The following is a 16,908-nucleotide window of genomic DNA, read 5'->3' as shown; positions in this document are numbered from 1 at the left end:
TAATACTTATTAAATATCCTTATTTCCACTAAAATTATTAACATTATAAATTCTTATAAAAAGTTAATACGGTATAAGATGGATAACAATGATCAATACTTAATAGTCTTTGATAAATGAAGAAAGGAATTACATAATATAGTATATAGAAAGATATGTAAGAGGTAAATTAACCTATATCATAACTAAGATAGACGGGTTTCCTTTTCTTTTTTTCGCTCTATCTTTCAATTTAAAATCATTTTGCTGGCTTGAACCTTTCTGCAGGGTTACGTGTTGATACTAGTATGCATGTGGGTATGTATACATATATATATATATGCGTGTACGTAGGTAGGGGCAAATATATTGTGTGGGTATAAGTATGACTAGGTAAATAAGTTTGATACTCCCAAAGAAGTTTATTGTATGTTAAATATAATTTCCTTTTTTTTTTTTTTTTTCCTCTTCCTCGGGCACGGAGCTGGGAATTTTTTCGTTTTACAAAGGCTACGGAAGTCCTTAGAATTCTAGCCACGTTAGTGTGGCTATCACTAACTACACTAATCGTAGATGTAGTTCTTTTTTCCTCACCCTACACTAACCAACCCTATCACTTTTCTTTCTTCAAATATTTCTCTAACTCAAGGTTTGAATGGAAAAACAAGACCAAGGCAAGGAGATATGATCGAAAGAATGATGTATTCGAATTTAAATTCATCTATCTGAGGTTTGGGAGCAGGGTCAGATTTTATGTGTTGTTCCTTCTGCCCGGTTATAGACCACCTCAGATGCAATATGCAAGATGCTAACATGACAAGAAGGGGTCAGGGAATAACATTTTGTAGTTGGAATGTCAAGGGAATCAATGAACCAATTAAGAGAAGTAAAGTTTTGGCACACCTAAATCTAATTAAAACAGATATAATATTTCTTCAAGAGACACATCTTAAAAAGGAATCTCAACACAGACTTAAAGCTAAGTGGATCGCTGAATCATATCATTCCTCTTTTTCCCACAAGTCAAGAGGAGTAGCAATAGTAATTCGTAAAGGAATACCTTTTGCGACCTCTTCAATAATAGTGGATATGGATGGCAGATATATTATAGTGGTTGGAGAGTTAAATGGAGAAAAAGTGATCCTTCTAAATGTTTATGGGCCTAACTTCGATAACCCCACTTTTTTTAACAAAACATTTAATAAAATTCCTGAATTTGCACAATACAAATTAATAATTGGAGGAGACTTCAATTGTACTTTAGACCCATACTTAGATAGATCATCAAGGCAAAAAAAAGCAACATCCAATTCAAGTGTATTTTTAAATTCATTTATTAATACCACTAATATTAAGGATATCTGGAGAATAGAAAACCCAACCGGACGGTAATATTCATTTTATTCACCAGTACACAAAACATACTCAAGAATAGATTACTTTTTAGTTGACTCTACATTTATTCCATTTACTTATAATTCAAAATATCATAACATCATAATCTCAGATCACGCACCGGTAACATTCATGATTAAATTAAATGGAATGTCCGAGAAACAAACATATTGGAGACTTAACCCACAAATCTTGAACGAAAGATCATGCCAGGAATATATTATTAAACAAATCCAAATATTTTTTGAGGTAAATGACAACCCTGACACACCTGCTTCTCTTATGTGGGAGACGTTTAAAGCGTATGTTCGAGGTACATTAATCTCTGCCCAAGCATTTTATAATAAAGAAAACAGGATTAAACAACAAGCACTGGAAAGTGAAATTAAGCAACTAGATACAGAAAATGCGAGAACGCCATCTACGTTAAAACATAATAAAATTGCTGTACTGAAATATAAATTAAATAAAATGTACTCAGAACAAGTAATAAAACTTTATCAAAAAACTAAACAATTACAGTTTGAATTTGGAGACAAACCACAAAAACTATTAGCACGCCAGTTGCGAAAAATGGAAGGGGAAAAAATAATTCATAAAATTAGAACAGAGACAGGAGAATTATTAAAAATGCCCAAGGATATAAATGATAGATTTCTACAATACTATCATAACCTTTATTCAACTAAAACTGTAGCACAATCAGAAGGAATAGCAGATTTTTTAATAAAATGTAATTTAAAAGGTTTAGATTCAAATGATAGAGAATTATTAGAAAGGGAAATTACGATAAAGGATATTGAGGAGTCTATTGGCTCTCTAAAAAATGGTAAGGCAGTAGGGCCAGATGGTCTAGGTTCAGAATTTTACAAAAAATGTCATGATTTGCTGTGCCCACGCTTGCAAAGACTATATGATTATATCTACACTCAACAGAAACTCCCAGACACCTTAAATGAATCTATAATAACGCTTATTCCTAAAGCTGATAAAGATCCGGAAGATCCGGGATCATACAGAGCAATTGCACTTCTGAATACAGACCAGAAAATACTAACTAAAATACTAGCACGTAGATTAAGTACAGTGATGAATAAATTAATACACCCTGACCAAACAGGCTTTATTCAGAAACGGTATTCATATTATAATCTAAGAAGATTATTTAATATTATATATACCAAGAGAATTATTAATGAAGATTTAGCAATAATCTCACTTGACGCTGAAAAAGCATTTGATCAGGTCGAATGGCCTTATTTATTTTCGGTGATGGAAAAGATGCAGCTAGGGGAGAAATTTTGCACATGGATAAAACTGCTATACACAAATCCTACGGCTAGAATACTTACCAACCAAAGACTGTCATCTAAATTCAGTCTATCTAGAGGTTGTAGACAAGGATGCCCGTTATCTCCATTACTATTTGCACTTGCAATTGAGCCACTTGCAGAAAGAATTAGGGGGCATCCGGAAATATATGGGTACAACACTAAAGACACAGTGAATAAAATTTCTCTATACGCAGATGACGTATTAATTTACATCACTAAACCAGAAATTAGTATCCCAAACCTATTAAAACTAATAAACCAATTCGGTGCACTTTCAGGATACAAAATAAATTGGAAGAAAAGTGAAATTATGCCAATAAGGGAACATAACAAACAGATAATACAACAATTCCCATTTAAAGTAGTAAATGAAAAATTTAAATATCTAGGTATCTATGTAACTAAGATATATACTTCATTATTTAAAGCAAATTTCCCTCCATTATTGAATAAATTACATAAGAATATCCAATACTGGAAAACATTACCTATTTCAATGGTTGGCAAAATTAATGCCATAAAAATGATTTTTTTACCGCAAATATTATACCTTTTTCAGACGATTCCGATATACCTGGCAAAAAACTTCTTTAAAAAATTGGACTCTATTGTTAATGATTTTATCTGGGATTATAAGAATCATAGGATAAGCAAAAGACACCTGTGTAAATCAAAAAATAATGGAGGCTTGGTTTTACCTAACTTTTTGTTTTATTTCTGGGCAGTTAATATTAAAAATATGAACTTCTGGTTGGGAGAAATAGACCAGCAACCAGACTGGTTAAAAATGGAAAAGGAAGATTGTATGCCTTATGATATTGGTTCGATATTATTTGCTACGTCTAAATTAAACAAGAAAATTTACAGGGAAAACCCTATAATATTTAGTGCTATAAAAATTTGGAAACAATTAAAAAAGACATTAAAACTAGATAACTTATCTCTTTTTCTTCCAATTGTGAATAATTCATTGTTTAAGCCTTCATGTTTAGACGGGGGTTTTACACAATGGAAGAATTATGGAATTAAAAATATGGGACACCTTTACAAGGAAGGCTCTTTTTTGACATTTCAGGAGTTGCAACAGATTTATGGACTTCGAGGAAATGATTATTTCAGATATCTTCAACTTAGAGATTATGTTAAATCGAATTCTAAAAATTTTCGAAATAGAAACCCAGAGATTCTTGATGAATGTTGGAATAAGCATCCTAATACAGAAAAATTAATATCTTATATATATAATATCTTATTAGACAGTGACATTCCTTTGACGGACTTACACAGACAAGCATGGGAAAAATAATTAAATCAGGTAATAACGAAAGACACTTGGGAAGAAAGTTTACAACACATACATCAGTGTTCACTAAACGCAAGACATTCTCTAATACAATTTAAAGTAATACACAGGTTACATTACGCCAAAACAAAATTACATAAAATTTTTCAACATATCTCATCTATATGTGATAAATGTCAACATTTAGAAGCTACGTTATCGCACATGTTTACGAACTGTACAAAAATTAAAAATTTTTGGGTAAATATTTTTAGTATAATATCCAAAGTAACCAAAACACAACTGGAACCAAACTCAAAATTAATAATACTCGGAATATTAGAATTAAATCAAACACTTAGAATAACACAAAGAAACTTTATCGATTACAGTTTAATAACAGGAAAAAAATTAATCCTAAAATTTTGGAAAGGCCCTACGGCCCCCACAATCAAAATGTGGATTATAGAAATGACGGAGACCTTAAACGTGGAAAGAATTAGACTTTCCCTGTTGGACAAACAGGAATTATTCGTTGGAACATGGTCTCCTTTTATCGATTACTTAAAGGGTCAGAATAGTTCAGCACAGGAACCTGACTAGCACCTGGACTAAAGATTGGATGAAATGCTATACTTCGAAATGTACGAACATATCTCGAATGATGTTTTTAAACTCTAACAAATTTTTCCATTCTTCTTTAATTACCTCTTTCACTCCTCTTTCTTTTTTTTTTTTTTTTATTTTAGCTTTCTTTTTCCTTCTTCCCTCTCTCTATTTCATCTATCCCTTTAGCTCTATCTAGTTATAAAAAAAAAACGAAGAAAAATGCAAAAAGTATTGGAGACAATGTAATTATAACTGACAATATTATCATTTTAAAAATGTAAGACATTAATGATGTAATAGATTATGTACCTATCTCCAATAATAAAAAAAAAAAAAATAAAAAAAAAAAAAAAAAAAAAAAGGAATTTAACTCTGATAAATGCAAAGTGATACATTTTTGGAAGTTGAAACAGGCAGGCACACACAATGAAAGGCATAACCCTGAGACGTGCTGTAGCACAGAGAGACCCAGAGGTACAAGCAAATAGTTCCCTCAATACTAAAACACAGGTGGACAGGGAAGTGGTTCAGGCATATATGCATGCCAAATGGAAACAAATAGCAGGAGGAGGCCATTCGGCCCTTCGAGCCAGCACCGCCATTCATTGTGATCATGGCTGATCATCCACAATCAGTACCCCGTGCCTGCCTTCTCCCCATACCCCTTGATTCCACTAGCCACAAGAGTATCTTTTAAATTCATCCAGTGAATTGGCCTCCACTGCCTCCTGTGGCATAGAAATTCCACAAATTCACAACTTTATGCGAGTTTTTTCTCATCTCAGTTTTAAATGGCCTTCCGTTTATTCTTAGACGGTGCCCCCTGGTTCTGGACTCCCCCAACATTTGGCAATTTATTTCCTGCATCTAGCTTGTCCAGTCCTTTTATAATTTTATATGTTTCAATAAGATGCCCTCTCATCCTTCTAAATTCCAGTGAATACAAGCCCAGACTTTCCGATCTTTACTCTTATGTGAGTCTCCCCACCACGGGCATTAACCTCGTGAACCTATGCTGCCTCCCTCAACTGCAAGGCTGTCAATCCTCAAATTAGGAGACCAAAACTGCACACAATACTCCAGGTGTGGTCTCACCAGGGCCCTGTACAACTGCAGAAGGACCTCTTTGCTCCTATACTCAAATCCTCTTGTTATGAAGGCCAACATGCCATTAGCTTTCCTCACTGCCTGCTGTACCTGCATGTTTACTTTCAGTGACTGGTGTACAAAGACACCCGGGTCCCATTGCACTTTCCCCTTCATAAATCCATGCTGACTTGGGCCAATCCTTTTACTGCTATCCAAATGTGCCGTTAGTACCTCTTTAATAATTGACTCCAGCATCTTCCCCACCACCGATGTCAGGCTAACTGGTCTATAATTCCCTGTTTTCTCTCTCGCTCCTTTCTTGAAAAGTAGGATAACATTAGCTATCCTCCAGTCCACAGAAACTGATCATGAAACTATAGAACATTGGAAAATGATCACTAATGCGTCTATGATTTCTACAGCCACCTCCTTGAGTACCCTGGGATGCAGACCATCAGGCCCTGGGGATTTATCAGCCTTCAGTCCCATCAGTCTACCCAATAATATTTCTCGCCTAACGCAAATTTATTTCAGTTCCTCTGTCTCCCTAGATCCTCTGTCCTCTAATACATCTGGAAGATTGTTTGTGTCTTCCTGAAGACAAACCAAAGTACGTTCAACTCTTCTGCCTTGTTCCCATTATAATTTCACCTGCTTCTGCCTTCAAGGGACCCACGTTTGGCTTTACTAATCTTTATCTCTTAACATACCTAAACAAGCTTTTGCTATCCTTCTTTATATTCTTGGCCAGCTTACCTATGTACTTGTACTTTGTAAATGTTACACTTGTCACTTTACCTCCCCCCAAGTCTCCATTCAAGGACCCAACCAGTCTTTCCAGGAGCGGCAGAGTTTCACCTGCACCTCATCCAACCTCATCTATTGCATCCGCTGCTCTAGGTGTCAGCTGCTTTACATCGATGAGACCAAGCGCAGGCTTGGCGATCGCTTCGCCCAACACCTCCGCTCGGTTCGCATTAACCAACCTGATCTCCCGGTGGCTCAGCACTTCAACTCCCCCCCCCCATTCCCAATCGACCTTCCTGTCCTGGTCCTCCTCCATGGCCAGAGTGAGGATCAACGTAAATTGGAGGAGCAGCACCTCATATTTTGCTTGGGCAGTTTGCACCCCAGTGGTGTGAACATTGACTTCTCCAATATCAGGTAGTCCCTGCTTTCTCCTTTCCCCTCCCCAGCTCTCCCCCCCCCCCCCCCCCCACATCAGTCTGAAGAAGGGTTCCAACCCGAAACGTTGTCTATTTCCTTCGCTACCTAGATGCTGCCTCACCCGCTGAGTTTATCCAGCATTTTTGTCTACCTTACCTTTGAACTTCATTTTTTCACCCCGTATTGGCCTTTTTGTTACCTTTGTATGTCCTTTGAAGGTTTCCCAATCCTCTGGCTTCCCACCACTCTTTGCCATGTTATACACCTTTTCTTTTAGTTTTATACCGTTCCTAATGTCCCTTGTCAGCCACGGTTGCTTCTTACCCCCCTTAGAATCTTTCTTCCCCTTTGGAATGAAATGATCCTGCACCTCCTGGATAACGCATTGAGTATAAGAGTTGGGACATCATGTTAAAGCTGTACAAAAGATTGGTCAGGCCACATTCAGGGTATTGGGTGTAGTCCTGGTTTCACACTATCAGAGGGAGGTGATTATGATTCACAAGGATATTGCCAGTATTGAGGCTGGAGTTATCTGGAGAGTTTGTAAAGGCTAGGTCTTCTTTCCCATGGTGTGGAGGTGGCTGAGAGTTACACAATACCGGTATATAAAATTATGAGAGGCATATATAGGGTAGATAGCCAGTGTTTGTGTCTAAAACTGGAGGATGAAAGAGAGAGAGATAGATGTATATTTTTCACGAGAGGTAGATGACATTTCGAATGAGCTGCCAAAGATGGTGCTGGAGACAGGAACAACAACATTCAAGACCCTTTTTAACAGGTACATGAATAAGTACGTTATAGAGGGATATAAAATGAACAGGCATGGTATTCACATAGAGAGGCATAAAAGTTTACATAGACAGTGGGTTAAAGGACGCATTTTAATCTGTGCTGTAAAAAGGAAATGTGTGAGAACGCTCAATAAAATAACTAATTTGTGAATAGAATTTAACAAAACAGCTGAAGCAAATATTTAAAAAATGTAATTAAACAATTTTTGGCCACAAATAACGCTTTACCAAAGGTTTAAAAACAGCAATAATTCGGGTCCAGTGTACTCCACCAAAAAGACAGAAATCTTACAATTAGGATTCCCCCTAAATTTAAGGGGGGGGGGGGGACTTTCTCATTATCATTTTATATCTCATGAAAATGATCCACCCAATTAGCTCATTGCACAAGATCCACATTACACTGGCCTTGGGGTCAGTCCAGTTCAATAAAATAGAGAGTCACAAAGACTCTGAATGGGTTCAGCAGCCTGGGCTTACTGAAGGCTCACCTCATCTTCTTTCTTGTGTCTGTAAAGTATCTTCTCACCTATTCATGGCCTGACTGGTTATGGACAGTAGTCAATGGAAAATTAAAGCCATTTTCGTGCATTCCAGCAAAAGAAAATTGCATGGATTGATGCAGCTTCTCCAAAAGGAGAAATGTTTTCTTTTAAACTGAACCTGAACAATAACTCCACTCCAGTCTAACTGAATTACTATCTTGGTTCATCATTACAACACAGAATTTCTATCTTGTACTCCACCAATCTATAACACTGCAAGTTACAACAATTCAGAACGATCCTCAGGAGAAATATTGATGAGGATATTAATGCTGGAGATTTAAGATTGCCGTTTCAGTCTGAATGGACAGAAATCTCTTCAGTTTCCTGGTAGCCTTTGGGTACTGTTCAGGAATTCCGATGACATCAGATACATTTTAGGAAGGAAGGGTGTGTTCTAAAAGTTATTTAATCCATCCTCGAATGTGGCGTCTCCGCACTGGAGTCTGGAGCCGACTCTAACAATAACATGCAAGTTCAGCGCCCCATAAAAGGGAATGGAAGCATTTATCATGATGCAATTGGGTGTTAGGAACATGAATACTTTGTAAAGACTGTACCGAAGCTCTGCATAAGCTGCAGCTTCATATTTACACAAAAATCCTTCCGTTTGTTGAAAAAAACCCACTATTACTGTGTATATCTTTCTTTAAGAAGATAATGATTCAGTCTAGCAATTAAAACAAATGCGTCAAGATTAACCTAATTTATGTGGTGCAAAATGTACCTACTAAGAAATGAATTTATTTATTAGTATTTGCTAATGGTGCCAGGAGGGGGAAGAGAGATCAGGAAGAGGAAATTAATCAGTTCAAATTGTAACAGACTGGCATGCTAAAGTCCTGATGGCAAATGTTGAACTGGTGGTGACATGAGTATTAAAACTGCTCTTAATATGCCACCATCTATAAAGAGTAGGTGAGCGAGAGAGGAAGAGGGCAGTGAAATTTCCTGCTACTGATGCAGCCACATTCAAAGTGTGGGAATAGAGAGTAGGATTAGAGGCAGTTCTAGTCATACCTCCTGAGCTCAGTTCATCTCATGAACGATAGAGGATGGTTAATGCATTGGAATTGGAAGGATGTGAAGTTGGAAGGGAATGGAAACAATGGAAAGATTCAACAAACTGAAAACTAGAAGAAACAAACACACACATTTCAATCGAAGGTGTACTTGCAATCCAAAATGATGCTTCATGTCCAGTTTCAGGACCATGATCATTTTGATGGTTACCATGAAATAGTGCTTTCAAGATAAATTGTTGAGGCAAGTATGTTCTAATAGCTGTCCCATGTCCCAACAGGATGGATACATTATACGACCAAAACAAAGAACCATCATTGAAACCATCCCACGTGCCAAGGTGTTGCAGACATTTCAATGAATAGCAGTAATAGCCATTAAGTTTCTCAGTCAAGCCATTAAACTTCATAGCACAAGGATTTGAGTATAGGAGCAGGGAGGTTCTACTGCAGTTGTACAGGGTCTTGGTGAGACCACACCTGGAGTATTGCGTACAGTTTTGGTCTCCTAATCTGAGGAAAGACATTCTTACCATAGAGGGAGTACAGAGAAGGTTCACCAGACTGATTCCTGGGATGTCAGGACTTTCATATGAAGAAAGACTGGATAGACTCGGTTTGTACTCGCTAGAATTTAGAAGATTGAGGGGGGATCTTATAGAAACTTACAAAATTCTTAAGGGGTTGGACAGGCTAGATGCAGGAAGATTGTTCCCGATGTTGGGGAAGTCCAGAACAAGGGGTCACAGTTTAAGGATAAAGGGGAAATCTTTTAGGACTGAGATGAGGAAAACTTTTTTCACACAGAGAGTGGTGAATCTCTGGAATTCTCTCCCGCAGAAGGTAGTTGAGGCCAGTTCATTGGCTATATTTAAGAGGGAGTTAGATGTGGCCCTTGTGGTTAAAGGGATCAGGGGGTATGGAGAGAAGGCAGGTACAGGATACTGAGTTGGATGATCAGCCATGATCATATTGAATGGCGGTGCAGGCTCAAAGGGCCGAATGGCCTACTCCTGCACCTATTTTCTATGTTTCTATGTTTACTGGTGAAAACCTCATGCATGAGTGGATACAAATACCATCGCGGACCTGACATTCAAACCAACTGAGCATATTTACACAAGAGATTAAAAATCCACAGGTGGTGCAACATCACTCACAAGATGGCTTAACATTGGACGTGATAAACCATAAGGACAGTCAGTTTTGTTCACAACAAAATGTAGGTGGGTATATTTTAAATTCACAAAATGTTGAAAGATTTACAGGAATGTTATTTGCACACTGAAGATTAGAGTTAGAAGAGGGATAGCATAAATGAGGCTGGTCTTCCCTTGAAGATGGGTTAAGGGATGAGCTGTTTGAACGTCCCTAGGATCATACAAAGGGAAGGTATGTTAGATATACCACTTTTTTTTTATGCCAGTGGGAAAGTTTAAGACAAAGACAGATTTTAAAATATGTGCCAGGCCATTCAAGCGAAATTCCTTCCTGCAAAAGACGTCTGCAGAGTGTGACAGAAACAGAAATGTCTCACACAAAATGTCTCCCAAGAGGCTAGCTCAATTAATAACTTTGAATACAAGAAAGATTATGTTTAGCCAGTCAAGGTCATAAAGGAGATATGAAGCAAGTGAGTGGAGAGGGATGGAATTCAGGTCAGCCACAACCCCACCAATCATCAAAACAAGGTCGAGGGGCTGGACATCATAATCTGTTCCTGTGATTCTGGCGTAATTAAAATGATCTCAGTCTCAGCCATATTGGTGGAGGATGGGACTGCTAATTGTGGCAGTGTGATAGAAGCACAATGGGTACAGTACCTGGCTTCCCATTCTGATTGGGGGTCTTGGACCTCCTGCGTATCGCGGTGACATAAAAGGCTGCAATCGCATAGAATTAGTTAAATCTACAATCTGCTAAAATAACAATTTTATTTCACACAATTAAAACATTTTTATACATGTGGAAAACCTGTAACTCCATGCCATTAAAAAAAAATAATTACCGTAGCCAAGGCAAGTGATTTGGTGATGTGCAATGCAGTAACTTAACAATTATGAAGAATTTCTGCACCCAGTGAGCACAGTACAATTCATAATCCATGCTATTTTACATGCAAGGTCCAGGAGGAATTGAAAATGGTAGATTCCAAGTATTTTCACGCATGGCAATAAATCACTTGCCATGGCCATGTCTTGATTACTGGATCTGGGTCAAAATAAGGAGGACTTTGAGGTGACAATGAAAATCATAACTCACTTTTTAAAAAAGGTAATTTATTTTCAAATATCCCAATGAACACCAGCATATAAAAATATAATTAAACAAAAATTGAACACCATCTATTGTAACTCAACTTCCTTGACAACTCAACTTCCTTGAGCAGCCTTTATCGCTTTAAAATGGAATAATTTTAACCATATAACCATATAACAAAACATTACAGCACGGAATAAGTCCATGCCGAACAAATTTAAAATGGAACCGGAAATTTTCAACCTATCTCTGTCACTTCCTTGTTGAAACCCATCACAAAACAACCTGTCTGGAGTAATTAAGCAACATATTCCACTTTACAGTGTGTAGTGAGAAATACTTGTACAATTTTCATGCATCCCAGATTTGAAGCCTTCACAAAAAACCTCTGGATCTTGCCAAGTTTCTCTTCACAGTGGTGCTGCACTTTGACAGTTAAAGTTTCTTCACAGTGGGAGCTGCACTTTAAGGTAAAGAAAGAAAGAGACTCTAAAAGTTGCAAAGAAAAACTGACGGAATGCAACTCAATTTCTGCGTAGTTTCAAGAACGCCTTTCACTTTGTAAACAAACTGGTCAATACTAAACAATCTTACAAATTTCCTCAAATGATTTCCTCCCAACAAACAAAGCCATAAAAAAATGACACTAAAGCAAAAATGCAGTGGATGCTGGAAATTGAAAAATAATGACAGCATCTTCCATGCACTCATTGAAACATTTGAGGCATCCACATAACAGGTAAAGGTTATGTGGGATCACGATTTACAATATTTGCCAATTTTTTTTTTTTTTTTCTTTAAATGCACAAGTGGAAAGGGAAGGACAATCTAAAATAATTCTTCTGCTTTTGTTTGGGTATCACTGAATGCCTTATGGAGCAGCACGAACCCAATGCAATGTGGGTTGAGAGGAAATTTATTAATATGTAAAGCTGTTATTTTAGAATAAAATTGTATGTACACTTTATAAGACATTAAATAGGAACCTTAACAAAACAAACTGGAATCACATACATGTTGCTGGAGGTATCATCGTTTTTTAAATAGTTTCTCATCTGACTTGTGTTTAAACAATTCAAAACACGAGTAAAATGCAACATTTGTAGACAGTGATCTTGTTACTGCCAAGAATCTCAGTGATTGAGAACTCAATGGCAACATTCAATGGGACTCAACACTGCAGATAACGTGGTATAATAATCATGCAAACAGGGTACTGTACATTTAATACATGGAGTGACACAGACAAATACAGTACAGACAAAACAAAATTACCAAAAACATAACCAGCACGTCCAATTTTGAACCACACACTGAAATAAATGAAAATGCTCACAGACCCAGTATCAGGGCATTGAACTATGCACTAAGCCAAGTAGGTTTAGAAGTATTTACAATCAAGGAAAGACATATTATGAAAAGGCTAATCTGGTTATCCCTTGAGTGAACCGTCTTAATCCCCATGGGTCATGTACGTTTGAATATCAAGCCACCAAACTACCTTACTAAGTTTCCAAATAAAAACTAATTAGTCCTGCCATCTGAAGCTGCACATATTCCAAAAATGATAGAATGTCAATTAAATTAATTTATGACATTGAGTTTCAGACAAGGGTTTTTCACCTCACCAAGTGGATGCATGCTCTATATGGGTTGGAATTGAACCATGTGAACCAGGAGGTACAAGGTTCAGCTTCGGTTCAATGCCAAATTGTCCCAAGTCAGGGCAAAGCCCAAGGTGCTATTGACTTCAGTGGATCTGGACTTGAAAGGTAAATGCTGTGGGATGGGCGGTGGTTTCAAGGAATGGGGCAAGGAAACAATCAACTTGGGTTCCTCTTCCTGTTCACCATCCATCGACTCCTATGGACAAATGCACATGTGTCTGTGTGAATGGCAGATCAAGACTGGGCTGGGCTTGGCTGTGATGGCTTGCGTGCCGAAAGTCTCCTTGTATTCACTGACAAGGATCACCATGGCCATGGCCCAAGAGGGCAGCCGGACCACAGCCCATCTTTGGGAGAGGTCAGAAGAGCGCTAGGAAAAGAAAAATAATTTTAATAAGTAATCGTGTACTGAACAGAAGCCAAAACCAAATCTATTAAAAATTGAATAAAGGCCTAGACGGAAGCTTCACTGCCAGGGACAACTTGAGTTTTGTACATAAAAGAAAAACAAGCAAAGTCAAATCATTAATTAGTCAAATGTAGAAATTCTTGCCCCTTTTTGAATTGAAGAACCCAAGCGACTGCATCCGCTCTTTACCTGATTGTGAGGTCCCATCATTTTGTTAGGATTGTGAGGAGGCGGCTGTGTATGTAGCGAGGGTTGAGAAGCTGGGGGTCCCTGCGAGAGGTTAGAGAGCAGAGGAGGGGGGTTACAGCGTCAGTGCATCAAGTTGCAGGAGGCTCGGGGAATTGTAGAGTAAGTATCACAGCTGTTGCAGACCTGCCATGTTTGTGCTTTCAACAAGTGTTATAGTCTCTAGGCTGCTGCCAGCAACAATGTCATTTGTTACCACAAGCAATTTTCTTAATTAACAGACATTAATTAGTCATTTAGCAATTCTGCAAAGCAGCTTTACCAAACATGAGTACCACTGTGATAAATAGTACTGATTAGAGGGTGCCCTAATTAACAGCAACGAGCAAGAGAGAAAATGAAATTACGCAAATTAAAAGGGAGTGGAAGTTAAGGGAGTGGAATGCATTTGCACCTGTAGTTCTTTTGTGTTGGTGAGAACAGAACACACTACAGAATTTACATCTATCATTTCATTAAAGGATTCAAGGCAAAACACTGTAAACAAAGCTTTTGAACCAATTAGTTTGATACTGAGCCAACCATTTCCATTTCTAGACTTAGGAGAAGAAGCTTCTCTAACTCCTTGTAATCATTACCAGTTCTCCGGGTCACTGAATTCTCCATTTCAGGTTTCACATGAAACTGAAGAGGGGAGAAACTAAGCTCAAAGCACAGATGAGGAGGGGAAGAGGCCAGGACAAGGCAGAGGAGGACCTTACGTGAAAGTACTCCTCCAACATGTCCATTGACTAATCAGATAGATTTAGTTCTGTAACAAAACATAATGCAACACTACATCATCACTTTTTAACATTTCAGTATAGGTATCAAATTTCAGATTTAAATGGCCAGTTAAAAGTGAAACTCGCAAAGATCCATCACCTCCAACAATCTAATCACAACTGCACCACCACACGCTGTCTCAGTCAGAAACACTCTGATAATTAACCACCCTGAGGAAGGAATCTCCTCCTCTTCCCCTGAAGGCTTCAGCTTTTCCTGGGAATGCAGTTGGATTTAGCACCAATAGGACTTCTCAAGCCGGACATGGTATTCAATTTTACTTCGGAGTCACGTGAGTGACTACGTGAAGAACCCACCCAGTGCGCAGGCGCGGCATTACGCCAGCAGCGCAACAGCGGCGGCAGCTGGAGTCAGGCTCTCCAGCTGCAGGATAAAACAAGACCTTCAGGTAAGTGTTTTTTCGTTGAATAGGAGAAAGCAGTCGTGAGTATGGCTTCCAGAAAACGACTAGCAAAAAGAACTGCCTGCCCGACTCCCCCCGAGGAGGGTTCGATATCTGGGCGGCAGCCACTGGCGGCGGGACAGCTGTTCAAGCGCTCCCCAACACCTGAACCCGAGCCGCTCCCTGTGCCGCCGACTTCTATACCGCGCACAGGGAGGAAGTCCACTCGAAAAACGGACCGGCCGGTGGTCTCCGACTCATCGGAGGAACAGGATGAGTCTCCCCCTAGGAAGCGGAGAGACAGCCGCCTGAGCTGCATGAGACAGCTCCTCGAGCAGATGCTCGATCAGGAGATGCAAGATAAGCATCCCTATGGAGGACGGGCTTATGCCTCCTCTAAACTGTCACCGCACCCCTCTGCTCCCTCTTTATTCGAGGTTAGCAAGGGAGGCCAGGGCTGGGCTGGCTTAACCCATGGGCAGGCGGACGACTGCGCTAGCATGCCAGGGGAGCAGGAGCACGAAGAGCTGCTGGGTGTTGTTGGCCGCTACGCGGCACCTCCACGAGCTGGCAGAATACTGGAACCGAGGATGGCAGCCAGTATTAACAAACTCTCAAACAAAGCCCTGCAGGAAAAGGTAATCCTAGAGGCTCTAGAGACCTACACAGCACCTGAAAACTGCGAGGCGCTGAGAGTAAAAACAGTCAACGGACAAATTTGGAGCCAGCTGGGACAACATATCCGTGGACAAGAGCTGAAAATGCAGCGCATCTTAAAGCTCCACACAGCGGCTATCACCGCCTTCGCTCGGTCCACAGAAAACACCGACCTCACCACCTGCCAACAGGACGTACTAGCACTTATGTGCAACACTCAGTACGAGATAAGCAACCTGAGGCGGGATAACATCAGACCTGCCCTCAACCCCAAATATGCGGGGCTGTGCAAAGCCCCTGCACCAGACAACGAGGCACTGCTGTTTGGGGCCGACCTAGCCAAAAGGCTAAAAGAACTAGAAGAGGCAGCCAAACCCGTGGGCCTCATGAGGGCAGGCCTAGGACCGAGCAGGACTCAAACACCCAGTTGGCAGCACCCCTCGGCATCCACCAGCAAATATCGAACAAGGACTGGTGAAAGCCCGGCGACCGCTTCACATTACCCCCAAAGGTCTTTTTTAGACAGGGGCCCAGAGCGGAGCCGTGGGAAGATGCGCCGCCCTACGACAGCACCGTTAACAGTACTACAGAACCGGGCCTACAAAAGAAGACAACCCCAAAAATAAGAATGAACTTGGAGGTAGGTGGGTCTGGTTCCTGTCAACATACGCTGAACAAGGGTGCTCTACTAACAGGAGGGCGACTACACTTGTTCAAAAAAGCTTGGGGTACTGTCACAAACAACAAATACATACTCAACAGTGTTAGTGGATACAAAATTGAATTTAAAACAGGCATAATACCGCCGGTTCAGCATATACCCCAAAGGGTATTTCTCCCCTCTGAGAAAGAGAAACGGGAAGGACAAGCTGAACTAGAAAGGCTCATGTCAAAAGGAGTCATTGAAAAGACCAGACATGAACCATTGGAATTTGTATCAAACATATTTACCAAAACCAAAAAAGATGGTGGATGTCGCATCATCATTGATCTAACATCACTAAATAAATCTGTTGAGTATATCCACTTTAAAATGGGGACATTTGTCACTGCCAGACAACTGATCTCAAAAGGATACTTCATGGCAAGCATTGATATCAAAGATGCTTACTATTTAGTACCCATACATAAGGATCATTATAGATACCTGAAATTTATCTGGATGGGGCAACTATGGCAGTATAAAGCATTGCCCAATGGCCTAACCTCAGCCCCCAGATTATTTACCAAAATTCTAAAAGTAGCCATGAAAATATTAAGAGAACAAAAACATATAGTCATGG

At 39.4% G+C, this 16,908-nt stretch overlaps 1 protein-coding gene across 1 annotated transcript in view; it reads right to left on the bottom strand.

The window, feature by feature from the left end:
* The window catches only part of LOC129700666 (single-stranded DNA-binding protein 3-like), a 35,160-nt gene extending 20,632 nt beyond the window's left edge, over window positions 1-14,528 (bottom strand). The window contains exons 1-4 of the mRNA XM_055641247.1: window positions 14,502-14,528; window positions 13,744-13,824; window positions 11,819-11,941; window positions 11,043-11,102 (exon numbers count right to left, since the gene is read on the bottom strand). Coding sequence (XP_055497222.1) covers window positions 11,043-11,102; window positions 11,819-11,941; window positions 13,744-13,824; window positions 14,502-14,528 — 291 coding nt within the window. The remainder of the gene's footprint in view (window positions 1-11,042; window positions 11,103-11,818; window positions 11,942-13,743; window positions 13,825-14,501) is intronic.
* Window positions 14,529-16,908: the final 2,380 nt, after the last annotated feature.

The sequence above is a fragment of the Leucoraja erinacea genome, chromosome 10 (assembly GCF_028641065.1).
Source record: "Leucoraja erinacea ecotype New England chromosome 10, Leri_hhj_1, whole genome shotgun sequence".
Classification (NCBI taxonomy): domain Eukaryota; kingdom Metazoa; phylum Chordata; class Chondrichthyes; order Rajiformes; family Rajidae; genus Leucoraja; species Leucoraja erinaceus.
Note: the sequence above shows the minus strand (reverse complement) of the source record. Positions and strands in the feature narration are given on the sequence as shown.